The sequence below is a fragment of the Felis catus genome, chromosome E2 (assembly GCF_018350175.1).
Source record: "Felis catus isolate Fca126 chromosome E2, F.catus_Fca126_mat1.0, whole genome shotgun sequence".
Classification (NCBI taxonomy): domain Eukaryota; kingdom Metazoa; phylum Chordata; class Mammalia; order Carnivora; family Felidae; genus Felis; species Felis catus.
The window spans coordinates 57,286,238-57,312,143 of NC_058382.1; the positions used below are offsets into that span (position 1 = coordinate 57,286,238).

Consider the following 25,906-nt stretch of genomic DNA (forward strand, 5'->3'; position numbering starts at 1 on the left):
CAGGGGTGATGGTGGGTCTGACACCTGAGTCCCTGCCCTTCGAAATCCTGCTGTACCCCTCCATCCTTGTAAACATAATATAGTAAAATCAACGTGCAAATATATTTTAAACGGTGGCACACCAGGCTGTCCTCTGTCATCTCTGAGTCACAGGGCGGGGTAATTCTCTCCAGGGCCTCCTTTGCTCCTGGAGCACTCAGCGGCCCCATCCCACCCAACCGAAAGACACAGGATGTCGCACAGCGCCCTCAGACAGGACCCTCTCTGGTGGCCAAGCAGGCAAGTAGCGAAGGAGTAATGGAAGCTTCCGGAGTGAGCCCTGGGCACGGGCTCCGGAGGAATGCCCCGCCCCTCCCACGCTCCTCCTCCAGCCCCGCCCCCAGCCCTGCGCCCCGCCCCGCCCCGCCCCCAGCCTGCGCAGGTGCTGCTGGGCCCGAGCCTGCTTGTGCGCCCAGGCTGAGGAGGTTAAAGGTCAGGGGAGTGGCACTTCCTTAAGTGTTGAACCCCACCCCAGCCCGTCATCTCTGGCATTTGGATGGAGCTCCTTTCTAGAAGGTCAGTAATCATTCTGAAGCCTTCGGTTGCCATTTTCCAAGCTGTGAGGGTGGCCTTTAATTTAGCCGTGGCAGGAATGTAATTGCGTTAAGTGGCGCCGCCTTGCTCCGACGGCAGGTGTCGAGGGCTTTGAAGATTAAAGTATGAAGCGAAATTAATTATTTAAGGAAAGCACTGGAACCCGAGACAGTATGAACCTGGAGTAAAAACCAGGAGTCGAAATTGTCAAAAACCGGCAGCATGCTCTTCCTGCGGGACGAAAGATAAGTAGCAGCTGCATAAGGCATTATAATTTACAAACTTGGACGATGTGCGCCCGTCTTACTCGATTGGGCAGGTCTCTGACATGGCTGTAGCCCTCCGATCTGCCAGGAAAGGATGCCCAGGCCCAGAGAGGTTCAGTGCCAGGCACTGGGTCGCACAGCTTCAAAAGACCAGAAGAGGAAACCAACCTCCAGTTCAGAGCCTCTAGGACTTTAAGGTCCACTGTTCCTCTGGGGCCAGTTCAATAGAAGAAAATGTTCATTCCTGCAGAAAGCGTTCAGTGAGGGTGTCCGTGGCTCTGGCTTTCCCGATTTACGATATATTGATTTGTGGCTGGGAAACAACCATTCGCAAATGTATTTAGAAAGGAAAATAAATCCCACGGTGTCGATGGGGACGCTTAAGCTATTAGGATTTACAAGGAAGACTTACTGTTCCTTTGGGTAGAGCGTGGGCTGTTCGTTATGGAGTTAACTGATGGTAACAACACTATAAGGAGGCGATTGAATGGGTTCCCACAGCGCAGTTCTGATCCTGTGCGCGTGGGGAAGCCAGATTTCCATTTGAGCTTAGAATCATCAAGTCCAATTGTCTTCCCAGCTCGACGCTATGAAACGCCTGGGGTTGATGTAATTTTTAGAGGGTGAGATGCTAACTGTCGCTTAATGGGGTAGAATTTGCAACTGTGGTTAAGCACTGGCTAATTGGACAGACCCACACAGAAACCTCAGCTGAGCCTCCCCCCCCCCCCCCCCCCCCCCCCCCGGTGGTGTGGCTTCAGGCAGGACGCTTCACCTCTCAACTCAGCCTCCACGTCCCCAGTCATCCCCTCGGGCTGACAGTAGTGTTTCAAGGGGAAGCCTGATGGGCACCTCCTGGGTTTGTAGCAAGTGATGCGTAAACATCCCACCGCTGCTACTGTTGCCGGGGGCACTGGGCTGTGTGCACACGTGTGTGCATACACGTGTGTTTTAAGTCCATGAAAACAGCTAGGAATAAGGAATGGGATCTCAGAGACCTGATTTTCTCCTTTCAGTGCGGCTCATCCATGCCTCTGAACCCCACCCCGCTTGTTTATTTTCTTTGGGCTCCAATTTCCCGATCTATATAATGGGCTTTAGGGAGATTATCTGTCAATTTCCTGTCTATATCAGACATTCTCAGCATCTGTTGTTCTTGGGGAGACCATAGGAAGTTGGTGGGGCTTGTCAACTGAGGAAGGTGACTCCCCACCCCCCCCCACCCCGGTGTTGCCACTGTTCCACAGCAGCTTGTCGGTGCCACGTGGGAGAGCAGGCTCCACAATGACAAATTTTCTTATTTGTTCAAGAGAACTAGAAGTACAGATTTGATGTAAGATTTTGCATATTTAAACGCGAAGAAGAAAATTGAAATGCCTGCCATCCCAAACAAAACCGAGCATCAGATTCAGAGTCAGCCCATATTTGGGGCCCCTGAAGCAGCCACATCTCCAGGCCACCGTATGGTCCAGGCAAGATCACCTTGAGGACTGGGTGATCTTTTATTTTCACATTATTTTGACATTAAGACCCACGTTGCAGCCTTAATAGCGCCAAGGAGGAGACGATAAAGGTCCCCGTTCTAGAGACGAAAAAGGTCCCTGTTCTAGAAATGGTTCGTCTGTTTTTAGCTCCTGGGCTCAGCGTGGTTGATGACGTCATCCTGCGGTCCTGGTGCCCCTAAATCCTCCTCAGACATCTGGATTTCTGCTCTTTGTGCTTCAGCCTTCACCCCACCCGGATCCAGGCGGGGTCTCCCACCTCATTCTGTTACCATTTTCTCATCGTGCCGATGAGTTCCAGAGTCCTTTGGGGTCCTTTTCAAAAAAATCATAAAAATATATGTGTCAATATTTACCAACCATATCAATAAAAATAGGCATCACCTAAAATGTACCATTTTAACCATTTTTAAAAAAAATTTTTTTTAACGTTTTATTTATTTTTGAGACAGAGAGAGACAGAGCATGAACGGGGGCGGGGCAGAGAGAGAGAGGGAGACACAGAATCGGAAGCAGGCTCCAAGCCATCAGCCCAGAGCCCGACGCGGGGCTCGAACTCACGGACCGCGAGATCGTGACCTGAGCTGAAGTCGGACGCTTAACCGACTGCGCCCCCCAGGCGCCCCCCATTTTAACCATTTTTAAGTGCATGAAGCACATTCACCTGTTGGGCAGCCACCACCATCGGCTGGGGAACTTTTCACTTGCAAAACTGAAACTCTGTCCCCGTTAAATGATAACGTCCCCCTTCCCCTCCCCCACCCCAGCCCCTGCCGCCACCATTTTACTTCCTGTCTCTATGAATCTGATGATTTCAGGTCCTTCACAGGAGTGGAATTATACAGTATGTGTCCTTTTGTGACTGGCATATTTCATTTGGCATAGTGTCCTCAAGGTTTATCTATGTTGCAGCAGGTGTCAGAGTTCCGTTCCTTTTTAACGCTGGTGTGTATATCCCTCATTTCGTTTATCCGTTGGTCTGTCGCTGGACTTCCGGGCTGCTTCACCATTTGGCTGTTGTGAGTAATGCTGCTGTGACCAGTAGCCACACGGGGGGGAGCTGGTGGCTGCCGTATTGGACAGTGCAGATCTAGAACGTTCCATCATCACAGAAGGTTCTATCGGACGGTGCCGCTGTGGAATTTACAAGATGCATGCACACAAATGTATCTGATTTTGATGGCCAATATTGGCCCTGTTTACAGGAGAGCAAACTGAGGCCCGGATAGCACGGAGACCGATCTAAGTCATGCTGCCTCTGGGAGACAGAATAGAAATCAGTCCCCCAGATTCCCGGCCAGTGTGCCCTGTTCCCTCCCTGTCACTGAAAGTTCACGTGGAACATGGAGGCGGGTGGGGGGCAGGGGGGAGTGAGTAGGTTATAAAGGGTACAGGCTCTGCAGCATTTTTCAGGATTTCTTTTGAAAGAGGAGTAGCATGTGTGTTCATTTCCCGTGTGCCGTGCTAACATTTCTTGCCTCGTGGTTTATTAAATGTAATGGGCCAGATGTTCCAAGGATTATCGCCCTCCTAGCCTGGTGGTGCTGACAGCCTTTGGCTTTAATCCATTTCCTGACTGCAGCAGGCCCAGGAGATTTCACGACCTATGTAGCCAATTCTCTCCTCTTGCACAGCAATATAACGTCAGCCTGGCATGTGCCCGTGCAGAATAAAGACTACATTTCCCAGCCTCCCTTGCAGCTAGGTGTGGCCATGTGACCAAGTTCTGGCCAATGGGATGTCAGTAGAGGGTCAACGGGGCAGCACCTGGGGAATCTTTTTTTGACTATTATTTTTCATGTTTATTTTTGGAGAGGGAGAGAGCACAAGCTGGGGAGGGGCAGAGAGAGAGGGAGACAGAGGATCCGAAGCAGGCTCCGCTCTGTCAGAGCAAAGCCCGACACCGGGCTCGAACCCACGAGCCGTGAGATCGCGCCCTGAGCCCAAGTCAGACGCTCAACTGATTGAGCCACCCAGGCGCCCCACCTGGGGATCTATTTGAAGGGATGGCTGGCGGGCCTCTGACCTCTGCCTCTCCCATTCTCCCTCATCTCTGTCTCCATACTCTTGCCTTCAGCTGTCACCTTGGTCCCTGTGGGCGAGGTCAAAGGTCAGGAATGAAGGAGTGGAGCAGAGCCACCGTGCAGCCCTGAACTGCTAACATTTGGCCTTTCGTGTGAAAGAGAACCAAGCAGCTGCCTGTTCGAGCCATTGTTACTTGTAGGCAAATCCAGTCTTCACTGATGAGCAAGGTAAGGACATCAGGCTCTCTCTGTAAGCTGTTACCCTGAGAATAACCTTAATAAGGTAGGGATTGTCGACTGGGGATGATTTTGCCACCAAGGGGACGTCTGGAGTCCGTTTTGATGGTCCTGATCAAAGGCAGGGGCGTGTGCTATTGCTATCTAGGGGACTGAGGCTCCGGACCATCTACAAATGCGTAGGACAGAATTACACCGTGCTGTGCTGCAAGAATGACGTGGCTCCGAGTGCCACTAGTACTGAGGTGAGAAAGCTCTGGGCTTCGTTTGGTTTTGTTGCAAAGAAGGACGCTAAAGCCGAAGGGCTTAGGTTACTTGCCTGCAGTGACATAGCTTGTCAATGGCGGAGGCAGGATTCAGACCCGGTGAGGGGTGGGGTGTACCGTGAGCAAGGCTTGGGATGCATTCATCGTGTCCCTCAGACGCCGCGCCTGCTCCCGTCTGGCCTCCAGGAGTCAAGCAGCCCCTGTGTTCAGGTCCTGGGTCTGTCACTTCCTGGAAGATTGCCCTTGAGCTGTTTCCTCCCCTCTGGGCACCTGTGTTGCTTCCCCTCGATGAACGATGAACGGGGGATAATCATGCCCACATCCCTGCTGAGTCTGTCGGTGAGCCCAGCAACATGGCACTGGCCAATCAGGGTGGATCCAGGGGGCCGTAGGGTCCCAGAGGCTCCTGCTCCCTGGGGTGAGCCCCTGAGTTCCCCTGGGGAATCTGAGGGGAGGCGTCATGGAGGCTGGTAGGGGGGGCACTTGGGGTGGAGGGAGGATGGGCTGTTTGCTAACTGACGTGGAAAGATTTCTCTACGTGCACCTCCCGTACGGCCATTCTGGGATGCGTGGGCCACATGCTGGCCTGAGCGGACAGACGTAGAAATTGTTCATGCTGGGAAGGTTCGGAGGAATGATCCACAGAGCCAGTCTCCCTTAACCTCCAAGCTCTACCCCTGCTGTGGGTTTAAAGAAATAAAACACAGCCACCACTCAGATGAAGGGTTAAGGGGGAGAGGTGATGTCTGATGAGCTCCGCCTTAGACCAGGGACTTTGCTGTTCCTCACCTACTTCCGGCAGCTTTCCCAGGGCGTGTGTGTGTGTGTGTGTGTGTGTGTGTGTGTGTGTGTGTGTGTGTATTGTTTGCTCTCATGTTACAGATGAGGAAACAGTGACCCAGAGGGACGGGTACCACTTTGAGGGTTTTGCAGGCATTTACACGACCACCCTGTCAGAGGGCAGGGGCGTGCGATTTGGGGTCTGAGGCCATCTCAGGTTTGTGCAGTCAGGCAGACTCTACCACTCCAGAGAAATGGGGACAGGATCCGGCCTCAGTGCACGTTTGGTTCTGTGGGCCCGGCTCCTGGAGTTCACCAGGGGAGAGCCAGACGCCTCAGGACCTTGACCCCAGGGACCCTCCTGCCCTATTTGCACTCCCAGACTGGCTCCCCGGGTCAGCACCAGCCCTAGCGTCTTGGTGCCCCTTTTCCCCACTTCCTGGCAGAGTTGAGCAGCCTTTGGATTAGGGAGGTGCTAATGATTTGATATCTCAGCCCAGGGATTTAATTGATCCTTTAGCCCAGCTGGAAAAAAATCCCTCCCTCAGATAGCTGTTTTATCTTGTGGCCCTTGTCACCAGTTTAATTATGCTAAGTCCACATCAGATGCCTCGAATGAGAGGGAATTAAAAAAAAAAAAAAGCCATCGGGCCGGCTGGGTTTCTTTTCTAGACCATTTGGAACCCGATTGCTTGTTATCACCCTCGGAATCAGCAACTTTCACCTGCAGATTAAAAGGCATCCCCAGAGACCACTTGAAATGCACAATGAGGGAGTTTAATCTTCTCCACGGTCCTGAAACCTGGGTTTTATGGGACATTGCACCCTCCAGCCTTCCGTTTCCCTTCGCAGGCCATCACCCTCCTTGGCAAAAATGGTGCCCCGGGAAAATTCATGCCTCTACAAAGCGGTTAATGGCGCATGAAGCCATTTCGAAATGTAACTAGAAAGACATTTCAAACATTAACCTTCTGCAGAAGGGCGCTATGGACACGACTCTGGGCTTTGCAAGCTTGCGGGTGGAGCTTTTGTTTTCGCTTTCTTTTTCCTGTGGGTTTTTTGTTTTTTGTTTTTACTTTTGATGGAAACCTGACTTTAATAAAATTAAAGACTTGGGTTTTTTTGCTTTTGCTGTAAATTACAAACTTCTCAACTTTGCTGACTCGACCTCAGGACAATTAGAGAATGACACATTGAAACGACAAATACACGGGCCAAAGAACAGTTTCAAGGTAGAACTGCATGATTAATGTAACTGTTTGGTAACGCCACACAGCCATCCAAGTAACTGGCTCTCAGGGGTTGGAGGGGCATAAAGGGAACTGACTTTCTGCGGGTTGATGTTAAAACTTAGCCCTGTGAGTTCTTCTCAGAAGCTGTCAGTGCTAACCAGCATTCATCGTTAGCAGTCAGGGGTTCCCAGTGTGAATGGGTTTTGATGAAAGGGGACAGACGCAGGGTGAGACAGCCTGATCAGCGCTGGCAACACCCATCGTTACTCCCGTCCAGCGAGCACTCAGGAGCCAGGCCCTGTGCGGGGTGCTTTCCAATGCCAGACGTGTTACTGTGGTTCCATTTTACAGATGAGTACATTGAGGTTTGGCAAGTCCGGCCCAGAAGGATGTCCGCGGCCGCTCTCCTGGGAGTTGCTCAAACACAGACGTGCCCGAATGCCCACCAGCATGGATAAATTGCTCACTGTGTGTTCACAGAGTGGAATCCTCCGCAGCCGTGAAGACTGGTCCCGAGCCGGAAACCAACATGGGTGAAAGAAGCCAGACGTGAAGGAATACACGCGCTGAATGGTTCCATCCTGGGACAGACCGGAACAGGCAAAACTAGGATACTGTCCGAGGTCAGAATCATGGTTTCCTTTAAAGAGTGGGTGGGGGGGGTGGGGGGCAGAAGATGAATTGGAGCATCGGGGGGTGATTTGGGACGCTGGCAGGGTTCTGCCTCTCATCTGAGTGGTGGGGGGTACAGGAGGCACTTGCTGAAAATTCATCGAGCTCTGGCCTTTTTCTCCTATATCCTTCCCATTGTTTGAACAGTGTCGTTGAGCTGTATCCACCCACTTCAAGTGTGTAAACCTGAGTGGGTTTTCGTGTGTTCGCAGAGCTGGGCAAGCATCACCCCGTCCAGTTCTGGAACCTTTTCATCACCCCGGAAAGTAAACAGGGACCTGCTAACAGTCACTCCCCGGCTGCCCCCACTCTCCCAGCCCCGGGCAGTCACGATTCTCCGGTCCGAGTTACCCACTCTCGCCGCGTGTCTGCAGGTTAGATTTAAACTGAAATGTACAAGGTGCTGAATGAAATAACCACAGGCCACGGGCAGACACTACCCTCCGCCCCTCACTTCTGCGTCCCGCACTTGTCTGTGTTCTTCGGTCAGTCACCCGCCTGGCCCCGGAGGCATTCAAAGCTGTGACTCCTGGGATAGATGATCCGAGGGTGTTTTCCTGTGGGAATATCCCTTGTTTCTCGTCCGGGTCCAACCATCCTTTAATGGAGACGGGAGGTGAAGATCCGTTTGCCAGCCCGTCTCCTGCATCTAAGCTGCGGCTTTCCCCGGACAGCGATGTGCCTCCGGATGGAGTCATCTCTCCGGACCCCTTCACCGGCCCCCACCTGCTGCTCTGGGTGAGTGGAAGAACTGTGTCCCCATGCCTGTCGCCACCTCCACGGGCCTGGCCAGGGGAGCCCAGCACCAGGCAGGACACAGAAGGACGAGTCGGGGAAGGGAACAGAGAGTTGTGCATCTGGGCAGTTTGGGGACCTGAGTGCCCGGGCTGGGGTCCAGCGGAAGGTTTGTTCTCTTGGCTGATCCAGAGTTAAAAACCGGCAGCCAGCAAATGACCATTTGCGAGGCACCTGCGCTTCATCCTTGTAACACAGCCTGAAGGTAGGAATCGGTATCCCGTGTCCCCCACAGATGGGAAAACCGAGGCTCTGAAAGATGCCCTGAGCCAGGGGCTTAAAACAATTTGTGATTTTCTCTCGGTTCGGGGGCCAGCTGGAGTTCAGCTGGATGGTTCTGTGGGTCCCGCCTGAGTCTAGTCCCGCAGCTGGGAGCTTGGCACAGAGCTCGGCCGGGGCTGGAACGTCCAAGGTGGCTGTTCTCCGGGACTCTCTCCCCGGGGCCCCTCCTCACAGCTTGGCAGCCGGGCTCTGAGAGAGGAGGTGAGAGTGGGTGATTTTTTCCTTTTCACTGTATGTGCTGTTGGGTTAACGAAGTCACAAACCAGCCCAAGGGGCCACTTTTTTTTTTTAATTTTAAAAAAATTTTTAAAAAGTCTATTTGTTTTTGACAGCGATAGAACACAGGCGGGGGAGGTACAGAGAGAGGGAGACAGAGGATCCGAAGCAGGCTCTTCACCGACAGCACGGAGCCCGACTCGGGGCTCGAACTCACAAACCGTGAGATCGTGACCGGAGCTGACGTCGGATGCTTAACCGACTGAGCCACCCAGGCGCCCCCAGGGACCACTTCTCGGGGCCAGGAGCATACAGGGCTGGGAAGGATTGTCGCTGGCCACATTTGCAGGAATCTTCCATATGGGATTTATGATGCAGACGTTAGGTGCTCTGCTCAGAACGAGTACCAGCTATGGGGGGCTGGGGTGGGGGAGGGCTCAGCCGAGGAGGCCATAAGCCTGGACTGGGGTAGATAGGGATTTCCGGAGGGGGTAGGACCTCCTCTGGGGTGGCTCTAGAGCGAGGGAGGGACTCCGGCTGTCCCTCAGAGCGTTTGTTGGGTTCTGGTCCCAATTTCAGTTGCCCAGAGCTCGAGCCAGTCCCTTGAGCTCTCTGCCTCAGTTTCCTCACCTGTAAAACGGGGGATAACAACCATCCCTCCTTCCTAGAGTTGCTCTGAGGACCCGACAGGCCCTGCCTGTAAAGCACTTAGCGCCGTGTCTGGCACGTAGAAGTTCTCGGACGTTAGCTCCCGTCGCTACTATTCGGGTTAAGGTGAGGGTGTGATATCAACGACGAGTAAGGTTTTCCAGGCCAAGATGATCTAAAAGAATGTCCTGAGCCTCTGCGAAAGCCGGGGGAGCTGAGAGGAAGCGGTGAAAAGGAAGCCCATGTAGCAACAGGCAGAATTTGGGGGGGTGGAGTCACCTGCAAGGGGTAGACCAGAGAGCCCTTGTGAGCCAAGGAGAGGTTTAGGGATTTTGTTCTCGGGGCAGCGGCGGCCTGCTGGGACCAGGTTAAGGCTCTGCTGAGGTCTGGCTGTCTGGCTGCCGTGGGGCCAAGCGGACGGAGCCAGGAGGGGGATGGGGCGGTGAGCGTGGGGGCCCCTCCCTCATCCGCGTCGGAGGGAGGGGACCTGGTGGTGGCAGGGAGGGCGGGGGCGGGAGGGGGGGCAGCTGACCCTGGCAGTGTATGGGGTAAGAGGCACGAGGGAAAGGCTGGCGTGCGTTCCTCCTGGGTCTCTGGGCTGGGGGCGGGGGTGGGTCCTGCGAGGACGTGGACAGGACGGAAGGACAGCCTTGGGCAGGAGGTGACAGCGGCTCCTGCAGGGAAGGGGGCGTCTTTGAGAGCCCGGCGGGGCTGCCGTGCCGCGTGGGCACCAGGAAGGAGGGCCACTCCCAAGATGGAGAGAAGACCTAACAGTGGCTGGCCCGAGAGGACAGCGCGTCCAGGGGCTTGGCGGTGCGGGGCAGCGGGCTGTGCTCTCCAATGAGAGAGGAATCTTCCTGATGGCAACTGAAGAATGAGGCTGGGGAGCGAGGCGAGGCCCAGGGTGTGGAGGACTCGGAGTGGCCCGGAATTTGCACCTGCTCTGGGAGCCCCAGATGGCTCCCCGGCGTCACAAGCAGAGAAGCCATGTGTTTTGGACGCAGGCCAGAGCGCAGAGGGACCCGGCGGCTGGTGGGAGAAGTTAGCGCTCCTAACGGCATGATTGTCAGGGCCGGCGATGAAGCCGCTAAATCGCCAGCCGGGAGGCCACACACATCAGGTGGGGAGGTCATTAAATATGGGTGTTTGGTGATGGGTTAGGACAGTTGTGGAGTCTGATTCGGAGGATTAGGGATGCTGGCTTCGGTCACTTGGCAGCCAAAGTCCCTGTCCCGAGGGTGTCGGGGCGCCTGGGGGTAAGCCTCAGACTCTTGATTTCGGCTCAGGTCATGATCTCACGGTTTGTGGGATCGAGCCCCACGTCAGGCTCTGCACTGGGCATGCAGAATCTGCTTGAGAATCTCTCTCTCTCTCTCTCTCTCTCTCTCTCTCGCTCGCTCGCTTTCTCCCGAGAAAGGAAGGAAGAGAGAGAGGGAGAGTAGAGCAGCCCTTGAAACACAGATGCGAAGTGTTTAGCAGCAACAATATCAGCTCAGTCCGGTAGCCTCCTCTTGGGATTTGACATCTTCCCTCCTCCTTTTTTTTAAAAAAAACGTTAAAAAAAATTTTTTTTTATGTTTTTAAATTTATTTTTGAGAGAGCGAATGGGAGAGGGGCAGAGAGAGAGAGAGGGAGACACAGGATCCGAAGCGGGCTCCAGGCTCCGAGCTGTCAGCACAGAGCCCGACGCGGGGCTTGAACTCACGGACCACAAGATCATCATCTGAGCCAAAGTTGGACACTTAACCGCCCAAGCCCCCCAGGAGCCCCTAAATGATAAGGGAACAGGGGCGCCTGGTTGGCTCGGTCGGTTAAGCGTCCAACTCTTGATTTTGGCTCAGGTCATGACTCACAGTTTGTGGGATCGAGCCCCACATCGGGCTCTGTGCTGACAGCGTGAAGTCTGCTTGGGATCCTCTCTCTTCCTCTCTCTCTGCCCCTCCCCTGCTTGTGCTCATGCTGTCGCTCTCAAAACTAGAAATATGATAAGGGGACAAACACGAAAAACTTTTTTTGGCAGGGGAAGCAGAGCATTCTGGGTGGAGGGAATAGCGCATGAAAGCGATTGGTCTAGGAATGGCTTAGGTTGTTTGTGGGACAGCAAAGCCAGTGAGGCTGGGAAGGAGGTGGGGGGAGCGGCAGGTGATGGGCTGGAGGAGGATGGAACCAGGTGTGAGGGCACCACTAAATCGAGACCCTTTGGATGTATCAATGACAGCAAGCCAGACCGGTGTTCACCTCAGGGCCTTTGCACCTGCTGTGACCCCCTGCCTTAGACCGTCTCTCTGCGGGGGTGATTCTTTTTTCATCACTTCCATCTTTTTTTTTTTTTAATTTTTTTTTCAATGCTTATTTATTTTTTTTTGGGACAGAGAGAGACAGAGCATGAACGGGGGAGGGGCAGAGAGAGAGGGAGACACAGAATCGGAAACAGGTTCCAGGCTCTGAGCCATCAGCCCAGAGCCCGACGCAGGGCTCGAACTCACGGACCGCGAGATCGTGACCCGGCTGAAGTCGGACGCTTAACCGACTGCGCCACCCAGGCGCCCCTCATCACTTCCATCTTGACGAGGATGTCGCTTGCTCAGAGACCTCTTCCGCGTTTTTCCAGGCACACGTGCATAAAAATGCACTTTTTTTTTTTTTGCAAAAGCTGAAATATCGTATACATTCCGTTGTAGAATGCAGTATGTTCCGAACGCTTGCCCGAGTCAGTAGAGTTCTGCACCACTTTGATAGGGGCCTGGAGCGCCAGTGCCTACATACATCTCATTCTCTCAGGCAGTTCTCTCACACCAGGACATTTGTCCCTCCTGCTACCCCGTCCCCGCCCCCCCCCACGTTTTAGCATTATATGCTCTGCAGCGATGAGCATCCCTGAGCTTGTCTTGCGTCGTCTCCGTTGTGACTTTGCGTAGCAGATCAGGTGGAGGTAATAGATAAAAGGTCGGCCGGCTGCAGCCAAGTTACGACCTGATGTCATTTCAGCGAGGGAGAAAACCAGTTAACCAGGCCCTCTGGCTTGGAAGCAGACGCCTTGCTTTTCCGTCGGAGTGAATGCCCAAGTTCTTTCTTCGGCAGTGGCTGGCTGCTTCCAGCAGGGGGCGTCGTGAGCCCGCCCCGCCTCAGCCCTTGACACCTGCTATCAGCTGCTAATTGACCGTGGTTCCAGTCCCCCCTGGATATTAGCCGGGGCCCGCCTTGCTAGCTTTCTCAGTGATTGTTGGCAACCCCGACTCAGATGAATCTCCCTCCCTCCTTCCTCTCCTCCTCCTCTTCCTCTTCAAATTCAGTTGTGTTCTCCCTCTCTCCCCATCGTGGACCCGTTTTCCTAGACGGCTGTCAGTCAGATGTTGCTGCTTGGTGACTAGGGGACTTTACAAACACATACAGGGAACTAAATCAGGTGACACCCGTAAGTGCCCAGGGCAGCAGCTGACTCTTGGAAGCAGTATTTAATTTAATTTTTTTTTTTTTTGAGAGACAGAGGGAGAGAGCGAGTGCACACAAGCACAGGGGAGGGGCAGAGAGAGAGGGAGACGCAGAATCCGAAGCAGGCTCCAGGCTCTGAGCCGTCAGCACAGAGCCCGACGCGGGGCTCGAACCCACGAACCGTGAGATCGTGACCTGAGCCCAAGTCGGACGCTTAACCGACTGAGCCACCCAGGCACCCGAGGCTCTTTCTTAATTACTAACATTGTCCCACAAGAGTTACAAAAACTGCCAAATTTCACGCAGGGGTGGGAGGAGGGAACTGAGAAAGCAGGTGTGAGGGGGTGCTTTGCCCTTACGCGGCCCTCGTTCGGCGAGCGGGTGACATTGGACGTGATTGCAAAGTTGCGGTGGCTCATGGTTCACCCTGGGGCCGAGGGCCTCACCTCCCTGCCCTCCCAGGAGCGGCCACGTCCTTCCCCCCACCCTGAGAGGGTCTGGGCCCTGACGATGGGGAGTAGAATTTAGTGAGGAGCAGGGAAGGGCGTTGCGGGAAGAGGGAGGGGCACCAGCTAAAGCCAGTTACTGTGAGTGCCTGGGCTGTGTGGGCACCAGACACACGAAACGCATAGGGACTTCACCCCTGAGCTGCTCAGGGATGGTCCAGAGGCCTTTGCAGTTGTCGGGGAGCAGACCAGGGTGTGGGCCCCTCAGCCAGGCCCTGGGAGGGAAAGTTAGGCCGGGCTGGCCCCAGGGGACTGGGGCTGGGCAGTTGTGTTGAAGTGGAATCCTTGTTTCAGGGAATCCGGGGTCCAGGTGATTAGAGGTATGTGGATGGGGGGTGGGGTGGGGCGGAAGGGGGAGTCTCCAGGTCTTGGGCCATCAGGTGACTTGGGGCTCATCTCTTGGGGCAGCAAGTGACGGAACCCTCAGGTGACAGAGTTCTGATTATAATGCAGCCAGCGCGGTCATTAGGCCGATGGGTGACCTTGGGCAAGCCTCAGTTTCCCTATCAGTGAGGTGGGGATCATAGCCGTACTTACCTCTTAGAGCTAGTACATGGATTAGGTGTGGGAGCCTGTGAAGTTCTTGGCTTAGAGAAAGACTACCTAAGTGTGATCATTGTTATTATTACTTTTTTAATTGAGTGATGTACGGGACAATTCCTCGTTTGTGTCAGGATAGCCTACACTTGTAATTTTATTTTTTTAACATTAATTAATTCATTTAGAGAGACAGCACACGAGCTGGGGAAGGGCAGAGAGAGGGAGACACAGAACCCGAAGCAGGCTCCAGGCTCCGAGCTGTCAGCACAGAGCCCGACGCGGGGCTCGAACCCACGGACACGAGATCGTGACCTGAGCTGAAGTCGGACGCTCAACCGACTGAGCCACCCAGGCACCCCTGATTATTGTCATTTTTATGACCAGAATTATTGTTATAATCCTGCTCCCCCGTGCCGTTCCCCCTCCCCCACCCCCCCACCCAGTGGATGCTGATTTCCCAATTTCCGCAGCGGAGGAACCAGAGGTGGGGACAGCCACGGGTCGGGTGGGGCCTTCTCGCCGGTTCTCTGTCAGCCCGGAGGCTCCGGGGGCCCCACCTGCCGCCCTGGTGGGGGTGGGGGTGGGGTCGACACCCTCCGTTCAGCCGCTCGTCGTGGCAAAGCTTCGAGCTCCGGTCAGGGGTGCCGGCTGGTACCTCTGATGTCGACACACGCGTCCCTCTGTCCCGGACACGCTTGTCCGTCCCTCCTGCCTGATGTCTGTTCCTTCTGGCCTATCTGCAGGCCTGAGATCACTCCTCAGCCTTGGATTTTTCCAGGGTCCTCGGTGAGTCAGTCTGCGCCCCCGAGTCACAAGCACCCTGGAAGTCAGTTGTTGAGACTCGCTGTGGTGAGATCACCACTGTTCGCACCTCACAGAAGTGCCGTGGGCCGTGTTCTGTGCGGAGTGCTTGCCAGGGTTTTCTGTTCTATTCTGCACGGCAGTCCCGGGGCAGGTGCCGTCACGCACCATTCGCTGGGGGAAGAGGGGGATGAGCCTAGAGCTCAGGGGACATTTCCGCAAGGTGACAGAGCTGGGATTTGAACCCGCGCCCATCCTTTCTCTTAGTGGAAAGATCTCTCTGATCGCTGTAGACAAGTTAGAAACTATTAGTACGATTCCATTCTCCCCCCGTTCTACCGTCCAGAAAATGTCCCCATGAGCATTTTTGATGGGAAATCCAAGGGTATACGTGGGGTCCGCTGTGCATCCTGGCTTGGGTCCTGCTTCCTGCCCGCCTGGTGTCCCGGTCAGTGGAGCTGGGTGCCCCCTGACACCACAACCCTCAAATCTACCCCCTATTGGTTTGCATTTGTTAATGTACTTGGGAAGGGCTTTGCTGTTTTGGTCGAAAAAAGAGAGACGAGCGAAGACGCTGTTTCTTGTTTAAGCACCGCTAAGTTGAGACCCTTTGACGTTGTCAGTGCCGTTATGATGCTTGCAACTGGCCAACTTAGTGCTCCCCTCAGGGCCTTTGCACCTGCTGCACCCCCTACCTGGAATATGCCTCGACCTTCTCTCTGCGCAGGTGGTTTATTTTCATCACTCGCACCTTGACTAGGATGTCACCTGCTCAGGGACGTCTTCCTGCCCACCACCCTAGCCAGCTCGTTCTCACTGCGCATCGCTGGTTTATTTTCTTCGTAGTGCCCACCCCTCTGGGACTATCTTGTTCATTCGTTTGCTTCTTGTTTATAGTATGTCACTCCCCACTCCCCCCATTAGAATGTAAGCTCCGCAGATCTCAGGGCCTAGAATAATGGCCCAGCACCCAGTAGATGCTCAGTGAATAGCTAGCTGTCTAACAGATCAATGGAGGGGCGCCCGGGTGGCTCAGTCGGTGAAGCGTCCGACTTCAGCTCGGGTCAGGATCTCACGGTTCGTGAGTTCGAGCCCCGCGTCGGGCTCTGTGCTGACAGCTCGGAGCCTGGAGCCCGCTTCGGATTCTGCATCTCCCTCTCTCTCTGTCCCTCCCCTGCTCACGCTCTGTCTCTCTCAAAAATAAACATCGGAGAAGAACAGATCAGTGGAAGGTTTCTGCCATCGCTTTGGGTTCTGTCAGCTTTTGATCTAGTCAGAGGAAGGAAAAGAGTAAGTTAGAGGTGGGTGACAATGAAGAAGTCACCTGTGTGTGTGGCTGGGTGGCTGGGGGGGGGGGGAGGGGGGTTGACGTGACTACCTGTGCCGATCCTGGGCCCGTTTACCCCCCGGATCCGCCCTCCTCTCCCGCTCTGGGGGACGCTCCAGGGGACTGACTCCTGCGGACAGCATGTCCCCTGCTCCCATGTCACTGGGCTCACACAGCGGGAGGCCCCGATGGGAGGCTGGAGGGCAGAGGAAGGGAGAAGCCAGGGTGTTTTTCCCCATCTCTGTGCCGGGGATGAGGCCTTAAGCATTGGCCGTGTCTCATCTGTGGCCTCACTACCACCGGCCTGCCTTGCTGTGTTTCAGCTGCTTTGGGGTGACCCCAGATCCTGGGCCTGAGAAATACCACCCCCCTCTCTTTGCCCCCCACCCGCCTCCCTACACCGGGGCTGTGGGCAGAGGCTTCTTGTTATTGTCAGTCTCTGAGTTGTTTTGTATACTATGTACCAAAGGTCCTGCATGAATCCCTCTTTTTTTTTTTTTTTTTTTTTTTTTTTTAATTTGAGAGAGAGAGAGAGAGAGAGAGAGAGAGAGTACGAGCCAGGGAGAGGAGCCAGCCCGGCGCCCATGAATCCCTGTGTTTTAAATACCCTTTGCTGGTTCCATTTTCCCCTGATACAAAATCTGTGCCTTGTAACATGAAAGATAAGTAAATAAAAGTCAGGAAAGCCGCGGGCAGCTGATTCCAAGAGGAGGTAGGACCCTGGGCCTGAGGGATAGGCTGTCACCTTCCCTCTCTGCCCGCCGGGACGGGGGCCCTGCCTGCCCGGCCAGGCAGAAGTCACTTTGCGAATTTATGTGCCCATCACACTGTGATAGATGGCGGGATGGCTTGTTTTGGCCAAGTGATCGATTTATTTGCAGCAGGCACTGCATAATAAGGGTCAAGGATCCTTGCTTTCTGTTCTTTCTCCCCACTCTTGCCGAGCGAAAGCGTTCTGCACGGTGTCTGCCTGGAAGGGTGGCAAGAACCTCGGGGTGTCCTGCTGTCCCCACTGACCACTCCTGGCCAAGTGGCCTGACTCGTTGACCCCGGGGAGGAAGAAGGAAGAAGGAAGGGGGCACGTGGGATTCTGCATGGGTTGTGACAATGGTGTCTGTACAGTCGCAGGGGACCCAGTCAAGTCCCTAGTCTCTCCCGGTGGGCTTTCGGAAGGTGAGTTTGTGCCAGGTAATGGGAAGCCCGGCTAGGATGGCTCCAGGATCGACCGAACTCAACAGTTCTACAAAGTCACCAAGGACTCGGGTTTCCCAAACTCAACAGTTAGACAAAGTCACCAAGGACTCAGGGGTTTCCCCCCTGCTGCCATTTCAGCGTTGGCCTCATTCTCCTGATTGTCCTCTCATGGTGACAAAATGGCTGCTGAAGATCCTGGCATTGCATCCTAACCGGATAAAGCCCACGTGCACAGAGGAAGCATCACTTTTCCTGCGTGGCCCTCCGCTTTGAGGACCGCTTTCCCGGAAGTATCTCACCTCGTCGGTCCAGACCAGAGGGCCGACCCCTTCCTGAACCGATCGCCGGGAAGAGGGCGCGTGGATGCGCGGTTGGCTCAGGCCTGGGGGGAATCCAGCACCCTCATCACTAGACGGCTTTCCTTTGCAGTCCTGCTCCAGCCACCCCGTCCCCGGTCCTCCCCTGATCTCGGGACACGGCGAGGGCTGCCTCCTACCCCTCGGGGCCCCCGTGGGTTTACAGTACAGCGGGCTTGGGGCCAGAGGCAGGTGACCACTGCCTGGAAGAGTCTTCCTACCACACCCCCCCTTAACTTGTTGGGTTCCTTCTCATCTCTGGGCTTAGAGGTCGCCCCTCGGATGGTGCTCCTTTCCACCCTCTTTAGAGGGGGCTCCCCATCTGACACGGCACCCTCGGTGCCTCAGACTTCTGAGTCCTTATAGCATTTAGCACCATGTACCGGTTTTCTTGGTCTGGATCGTCCCCTCCCTGACGGAGGGGATCCCTCTCCCGTCTCACCCGTCTCTCGCGCTGTCCCCAGGGCCTCTGTGTCCCAGGGAGACACAACACGAGGCTGCCGTGCGGGGGCAGGGGGACCGTTTGCTTCCCTGGAAAGTTAAGAGTTCGCTCCGGAAAAGGACCGCGGAGTCTCCAGCTCACCCCCCCCCGCCCCCCGGCTGTGCATCCTGTCTGCGGAGGGGGAATGTTCTGAAGTCCAGCTCTTCCGAAGTCAGAGCTTTTTGTTTTTTTTTTTTTGTTTTTTTTTTTTCAACGTTTATTTATTTTTGGGACAGAAAGAGACACAGCATGAACGGGCGAGGGGCAGAGAGAGAGGGAGACACAGAATCGGAAACAGGCTCCAGGCTCTGAGCCATCAGCCCAGAGCCCGACGCGGGGCTCGAACTCACGGACCGCGAGATCGTGACCTGGCTGAAGTCGGACGCTTAACCGACTGCGCCACCCAGGCGCCCCTCGAAGTCAGAGCTTTTGTGTTCAGGGGTTTTGTTTCGCTTTTCTAATGGCATCCTGAGCAAATGGCACCTCGGATGGCTTTGCCCGGCTCAGGTTTTGTGGATTGTCTGACCTCGACCCCTGCCCCCCACCGTCCCGTGAGGTCGACCTTGAACCCCCACCCGGACCACAAAGGCAGGAGGCGGGGAGGGAGTGGTCACTGAGCAGAAGGTTCGGTGACCAGACCAGCCGGAAGAAGCAGGTGCAGGCAGGCGACGGGCAGGCAGGCTTTTCCGCCCCGACGCAGGCAGGGTGTGGAGAACTCAGTTCCTTTTTGTCTCGTCTGGGTAGTTTTGTTTCCACTTTACTTTTATTGAAGTCCAATTCACGTTAAAAAAAAAATAACCATTTTGGGGACACCTGGGTGGCTCAGTCCATTCAGCGTCCAGCTTCAGCTCAGGTCGGGATCTCACGGTTTGTGGGTTCGAGCCCCGCGTCGGGCTCTGTGCTGATAGCTCGGAGCCCGGAGCCTGCTTCCGATTCTGTGTCTCCCTCTCTCTCTGCCCCTCCGCCACTCACGCTCTGTCTCTCTCTGTCTCAAAAATAAGTAAACGTTAAAAAAAATCATTTAAAAAACAAGTGCTTGTTTGAGTCCCCGTTCTGTTACGTCGAGTAGTTCCCTAGGCGTGGAATCGTTGGGCTCGGGTAATTCTGTGCTCAGCCTTCCGGGGCGCCACCGAACGTTTGCCCAGAGGACATGCTGTTGTCGCCGTCCGCGGACAGGGCTCCGTTCTTCCCCGTCCTCGCCAAGACTTGCCAGCTTCCCGCGCGTGTGCCCGCGGGCACGTCTGGGCGCGTGCGCGCGTGAAAAGCCAGCCGTCCCGGTGGGCGGGCGGGGACCTCTCACGTGGCTCTGCTTTGCCTTCCTCTGATGGCCAATGACATTGAGCATCTCTCCGCGTCCCCGTCGGCAACTTGCGTGCGATCCTCGGGGAAATGAACGTCTCCCCGAGTCCGTTGACCGCTTGTCACCCGGGGTCGTTTGTCTGCCTGTTGCAGGGGCGAGACTTCTTTGAAATACTCTGCCCTTTTACTTTCGTGGACCTCTCTGTTGGGGTGTCCCTCAAGCTGCGAGGAAGCGCGAGAACCTACAAGAAGCGTGTGCGTGCCCTTCACCCCGAATCCGCCGACGGCTGGCGCGTGGCCCCGTGAGCGTCGTCGCGGGCTCCACTCGAATGGCAGGCAGGTCTGGACAAGCAGAACTCGTTCAGAACCGGATCTCGGAGGAGGGCTAGGGGCGGCGGTGGTAAGGAAGCCCCCCCTGCGCCCTCTGTCAGCTCAGTGACCCCGTCGAGGGGCGAGGGGCGGCTTGTGCACGAGGCGCGGGGGCCTGGGGGAGACAGAGCAGCAGCGGTCCCCAGGCGCCGCGGGAGCGGAGCGCAAGGCGGACCGGAGAGCCCTTCACCTTGGCTCACACTTCCTGCCAGAGTTTATTACGGTGATGTTGGGTTTTTTATAATAATTTTTTTTGACGTGTATTTATTTTGAGAGAGAGAGGGAGACAGACTCCGAAGCAGACTCCGTATTGTCGGTGCCGAGCCCGATGTGGGGCTCAAGCTCACGTAACTGTGAGATCGTGACCTGAGCCGAGATCGAGTTGGACGCGTAGCCGCCCCAGCCGCCCAGGGGCCCCGTTCTTGTTTCTTTTAAATGTGTGCGTATGTGACTTAAACCTACGGAAAAGTGCGGGAAACATATGCGGGCAGTTCGGCAACCCCCATAAACCAGCATCCTGACTCCTCTCTGTTTTACTGTGGTCACCTCCGGCGATGACCTCTACGGGGAGGGACTTTGTCCCAGACTAGGGGCCGTTCGGTACTGTCTGGAGACATCTTTGGCCGTCACCCCTGGTGGGGGGTGGCGGGAGAACATTGCTGACATCTAGTGGGTAGAGGCTAAGCGTCCCCCAGCGCACAGGGCAGGCCCCGCGTCAGAGGGCGGTCCAGCCCCAGACGTCGAGGATGCACCGCTGGCGGGGAGGGGCAGTTGTGTTCCCAGCTCCTAGGACACGGTCTGGCACAGGCGGTGGCCGGTTGACCTTAGGAAGTCCCAGCAAAGTCGTCTGGGCGGGGGCCCTGGCGGGGGAGCAGACACATCCATGCAGCCACTTGGTGAATGTCTGCTGAGCTCCTACTACGTGCTACGCGCATAGTAGGTGAGAACGGAAACACCCAAGCCAATGGCGAGACAGTCCCTACCCTTAGAGCACTTCCTGCGTATTGGGAGAGTCAGGCATTGTCACAAGAAACGTCATTTCCATCGTCCTGTCGCCTGGGTCCTATCCAGCAGAGGCACGCGGGCCCTGAAAGCCCGTTCTCGGGGGAGCCCAGCTGGCCTGGAGATCAGAGAACGTTTCTGGGAGGAAGCAGCCCTGTGTTTTGCCGAGAGTGGAGTTGAGAGGAAGCTTGAACCGGTTTCCCCAGCACAGAAAACAGGGAAGGGTGTCAGGGAGAGGGAAAAGCATATAGAGACACCTTGGAGCAAAGAGGCCGGTGGTGTGCATGTGTTGGGGAGGGCAGGTTGCTACAGCAGGAGAAGGGAGGGTGCGTGGAGGGGCGCTGGGGGCCCTTCGGGGAGAGGCCTGCGGTGTGTCAGGGCTCCTGGCCCTGGCTGTTCATCGGAATCAGCCAGGGACCTCTGGAAACGCCCAGTTCCGATCTCACTGATCCGGGTTCTGACTTCTTTGGTCCAGGCTGGACCTGGGTGTGGGCTTATTAAAACCCCCTCCCGGGGCGCCTGGGTGGCGCAGTCGGTTAAGCGTCCGACTTCAGCCAGGTCACGATCTCGCGGTCGGTGAGTTCGAGCCCCGCGTCGGGCTCTGGGCTGACGGCTCAGAGCCTGGAGCCTGTTTCCGATTCTGTGTCTCCCTCTCTCTCTGCCCCTCCCCCGTTCATGCTCTGTCTCTCTCTGTCCCAAAAATAAATAAACATTGAAAAAAAAATTAAAAAAAAAAACACAAACCCCTCCTGCAGGGGATGCTAACACCCAGGTGGAGAGAGTCTAGGTCAGACCGGCAGGGGCTGTGGGTCGCGCATTTTTGTCCCTGTCCTAACAGGGCCAGGGCTAGGTTTTTGGCCTAGGAGGCGGGATATGGAGGGGTTTCACAATCAGATTTGCTTTTTTTTTTTTTTTTTAATGTTTATTTATTTTTGAAAGAGAGTGAGGGGGGGAGGGACAGGGAGAGGGAGAGAAGGCACAAGCAGGGGAGGGGCAGAGAGAAAGGGAGACACAGAATCCGAAGCAGGCTCCAGGCTCCGAGCGGTCAGCACAGAGCCCGACGCGGGGCTCGAACCCACGAACCGTGAGATCGTGACCTGAGCCGAGGTCAGATGCTTCACCGACTGAGCCCCCCAGGCGCCCCAAGACCAGATCTGCTTTTGACAGAGAAACGAAAAACAAGTGGTCGCGTCGCATGGATGAGAAGCAAGAGAGGTCAGCTGAGAGCCGGGCCCGGCAGCTAGAGAGGGGCCGATAGGACCAGCGCCTTGGCTGGGGATCACGGGTGCAAAGAGCCGGCCTAGCCCTCAAACCTGACCTTTCGACTAGCGTGCCCGGGCTTTGTGGCTTCCTCCTGCTGGAGAGGGGACGCTTTCTCCTGCAGCAACGCTGAATGGGAAGGAAGGAAGGGAGGTTCCCTGGCCAGGGCCAAGGGGTCAGTTCCTAGGAGGTCTGGCCCTGGGGCCACCGGTCACTCTGGGGGCAGGGGGAGGAGGCGAGGAGCCTTGCTGGAGAGAGAAGCTGAGAGCTCCCTAAATGGGAGGGCATCAGCTGAGGGGGAAGGGGGAGGCGGACAGGGAGTGGAGGTCAGTAACGGGGCGGCGGAGTGAACTGAGTTCAGGGTCAGGCTGTCCAAGAACAAACAGCCCAGGGGACATCTGTTTTCATTCACAGCCCGGAGCAGAGCTGGGCGGGGCGGTTCCTGAGGCCGACGGCCAACCTGAGGGCCTTTCCCCTTGGGGCCACCCTGCTCGTACAGAGGACGTGATGACAAAGGGCACTTCCCGTGCACCCAGTGGGCTCACCCACACTCTCCATTTCATCCTCCCAGCTTCCTGGCTCACAGAGGGCGGAGGCTCGCCCCAGGTCACACAGCGCTCTTGGGACCCCGGGGCCATCTCCAGGCGCACTGCCTAGGGCCCACCAGACTTTGAGGGGCTCAGGAAAGTGACTCGGTTTCCCTTCAAGTCAGAACCGAAAAAAAGAAAGCATTCCAGCTTGAGTTCTCTTTGGCTTTTCATCAAGGCCCTTGCAGTAGGATCCTTCTTATCCTTGTTTTTGTACAGAGCACGGGCCCAGGAAGGCACGATCCCCGCGGGCCCACAGCAGCGCGCTCTAAACCCGTCTGTCTGTCCCTCCGCATCCTTCAGCGCTCAGGAGTGCGGTCACTTCCCCGGGGCGCCCTCCCAGGACCCCTCTAAGTCTCTGGCGTGTCCGTGTGACGCGTGGACTGATGTCACCCTGACCCCTTTCGTGGAGCGTTTACTTGCTTGATCTGGTCAAGGCGGGGGTGTCCGGTCAGGGCTGCAGGGCGATTTCTTCCTGGACCCTGTAACTGTGACCTTGTCCTCTGCTCTTCAGAGTGGGAGCCCTGAGCACTGGTGCCCTTTATGGTTTTAAAGGAGACCGTTTCCTGTCTTTGCAGAGGGAGAGAGGCCTTGGCAGGCGCCCAGCGGGCCCCTCGCTCGGCGCAGAGGACCTGAAAGGCCATGCCAGCCCCAAGGCTTTCCCAGAGGAAACCTCGCCCCCGGATCCGCAGGAAGTCACAGTCAGGGGCTGGTGAGTCCCAGACGGACGGCCCACAAAGCTTGGGATCCGATCCAGATCTCTGGAGCTCGGATACACCAGAAAGACCTCCGCCGCTCGGAACATCAAGTTCTGAGGCTTGGCAGAGACCCGGGCGGCTTTGCCGGCCCCGCGATCCCGGCTGGGCCCCGGGCCCCGGCTGGCCTCCCCCGCCCCGGCGCCCGCTGGGCCGTCCGGCCTGGCTGTCGAGCCGGGCTCCTGCCTCGATTCTGATCAAAGGAAAGCGGCTGGTTTCCCGGGCAGATTTGTTCCGTGTTTACTTCTCTTCCCAGAGCCTTTCTCCTGCCACATTAAGACCTGTAGTTCACGTGTCCCTGGGCCGTCACCCCTCCTCTCCTCAGGACTCCGGAGGGTCCTTTTTATAAGTTAATCTTTGCAAGAAATTACCTGACGGGTCCCAGCTCGGCCCTGGGTCCCTGGGATCCGAATGCTGCCGCGGGGGGTGACTTCTCAGCTCAAGAGCCTTTATCGAGCGCCTGTTGTGTGCCAGCCCCGCGCCGTGTCCTGGGGGCTAGGAGATGCACCTGACTTTTGTCCTGCCTCTCTTATCTGTAGACGAGGCCCCCTTCCTCGCAGGGTCGTCGTGACGGTTGCATTTGTTCTGTGAACCGACGCAGGCCAGGCCCTGTGCAGGCAAATAAGAGAGGCGCGGATGCCTGACCTTTTGGAGCTGGCGTCCGCCTCGGGGGTCTCTGAGCCCCTCCTGCCACTGTAGCCAAGACCACAAAGTCAGTGTCACAGGTGAACGAACTGGGCCACGTGGCACAGGCCTTCCCAGCAGCAGGCGGACACGGGCCGAGCCGGTTCACCACCCGGGCGCGTCCCTAAGTCTGGGGCTGGGGGCCCTTCTGTCACGGGGTCACAGGGGCCTGGGGTCGAGCCCCAGCTCTGCCGCTGGCCGCCGGACCGCGGGCGGTCTTGCACCTGTGTTTCCTCCCCTGCGAAACGGGCGTCACCAGAGGGGCTGCTGTGCGCAGCAGGCGACAGAACGTTCGTGAAGCGCTGAGCCCGGCGCTTTTCTGCGCCCGGCCCGCGTGTGTTCGGGCATACTCACGACGCGTGCAAACCTTCGCCGACCCCTCCCCAAGGACCCCACGACGCAGCTGTCCGCTCGGCCACACGCGAGGCGAGGACGCCGAGGTTTCCGCAGCCGGGCTCGGCCGGTGCCCACCCAGCACCATGTTCCGAAGACGCTTCCATGGGCAGAGCCTGTCGGCTCAGCTCAAAACTTGGGTGAGGTGGCAGCTGAGAGCCCCCCCTCCCCCCCCCCAGCCCAGGGTCCTTCCCTCCCCCCCCCTCCCCCCGCCCCGGGAGCCAGCACACCTCCTCCGGGAGGGGACCGAGCCTGCACGCAAACGCTCATTATCCCAGTGTGTCCCGGCCACGTCTCTGGCGAGCCCGTGTCTCCCTCCTCCTGCCTCCACCGTCTCAGCTGCCCAGGCTGCAGACATCTATGTGGCGACTCTGCGGCCAGATGTTATAGGGCAAAGCTAAAAATAGGGCGGGCCGGCCACCGGCAGGGGTGGGGGTAGGGGTGGGGGCATGTGCTGGGCGCCGACACATGATCCGAGGGGCCCGGCCGAGTGGAGCTGAGAGCCCGGCGGACCGTGCACGCTTCTGTCCCCCACTTGCAGGCCCCCCCCTCCCGGCAAGAGGGGCCCCTCTTTTCTGCCCCGTGTGGGAGGAAATGCCTTCTCCCGGCCGCGGGATGGGCAGCGGCGGGAGGAAGGTCATCTGGGCTCTGTCCTTCCTGCTGCTTGTCCGCGAAGCCAGTTCTGCCAAGAATATCTGGAGACGGGCGCTGCACGCCAGGCTGGCCGAGAAGCCCCGCGTAAGTGCCCGGGGCGGGGAGGCCGGGAGGGGACGGGCGGCCCCCAGACTCGGGCGGGCTGGCACGCACGTGTGCCAAGGTCGGGAGGTGGGCAGATGAGCTCCCCGCCCTCGCTCACGGCCCCTGGTCTGTGAGCCAAGAGGCGGAGGGCGCCGCAAAAAACGCGCAGGGGGATGGTGACACGCTTTGGCCCACCAGAGAGGACAGCCCCCGCTTTGAGACTCCCAAGGGCTCGAAACTGAGTGTTGTGTTCTCAACCATCAACAACCAAGCGTTTATAAGACATAATTAGGCATGCGTGCGGTCATTTACTCGTTCAGTAAACATTTAGTAGAAACTGCTCTGCTGGGTCAGGCACTGTGTGCGGTCCTGTGGGTTCAACACGGAGACAGAGGCTCCCACCCTCGGGGGGGACGTGGTCGAGGGGGGGAGGCGGTCGGGTGACGTGGTGGCGGTACAAAGGGATAGGACAGCACAGCAGAGGGCGGGAAGCGTGCACCTTGGAGCCGGGGGTCTGGGTTTGCATTCACACTCTGCTGCTTACCAGCTGTGTGGCTTCAGGCGACTTGTTTGACATCTCTGAGCACCAGCGATCTCATCTGGAAAAGACAGAGCGTTAGAGGGATGCGGTTCTTTCAACGCCTGTTGTTCGGTCACCCCTGTTTACCGGGCGCTCTTCTAGGCTGTGG

At 56.7% G+C, this 25,906-nt stretch overlaps 1 protein-coding gene across 2 annotated transcripts in view; it reads left to right on the forward strand.

The window, feature by feature from the left end:
- The first annotated feature begins 415 nt into the window (after nucleotides 1-415).
- WFDC1 (WAP four-disulfide core domain 1) overlaps nucleotides 416-25,906 on the forward strand; it is a 46,212-nt gene continuing 20,721 nt past the window's right edge. Inside the window, exons 1-4 of one of the 2 annotated variants that reach the window (XM_045045947.1) lie at nucleotides 416-555; nucleotides 4,419-4,593; nucleotides 7,361-7,503; nucleotides 8,134-8,290. In XM_045045947.1, the coding sequence (XP_044901882.1) occupies nucleotides 7,451-7,503; nucleotides 8,134-8,290 (210 nt within the window). In that variant the 5' untranslated portion in view covers nucleotides 416-555; nucleotides 4,419-4,593; nucleotides 7,361-7,450. Of the gene's footprint in view, nucleotides 556-4,418; nucleotides 4,594-7,360; nucleotides 7,504-8,133; nucleotides 8,291-24,930; nucleotides 25,218-25,906 lie in introns of those variants that run through there. The other variant, XM_023245048.2, reaches the window with a different exon arrangement.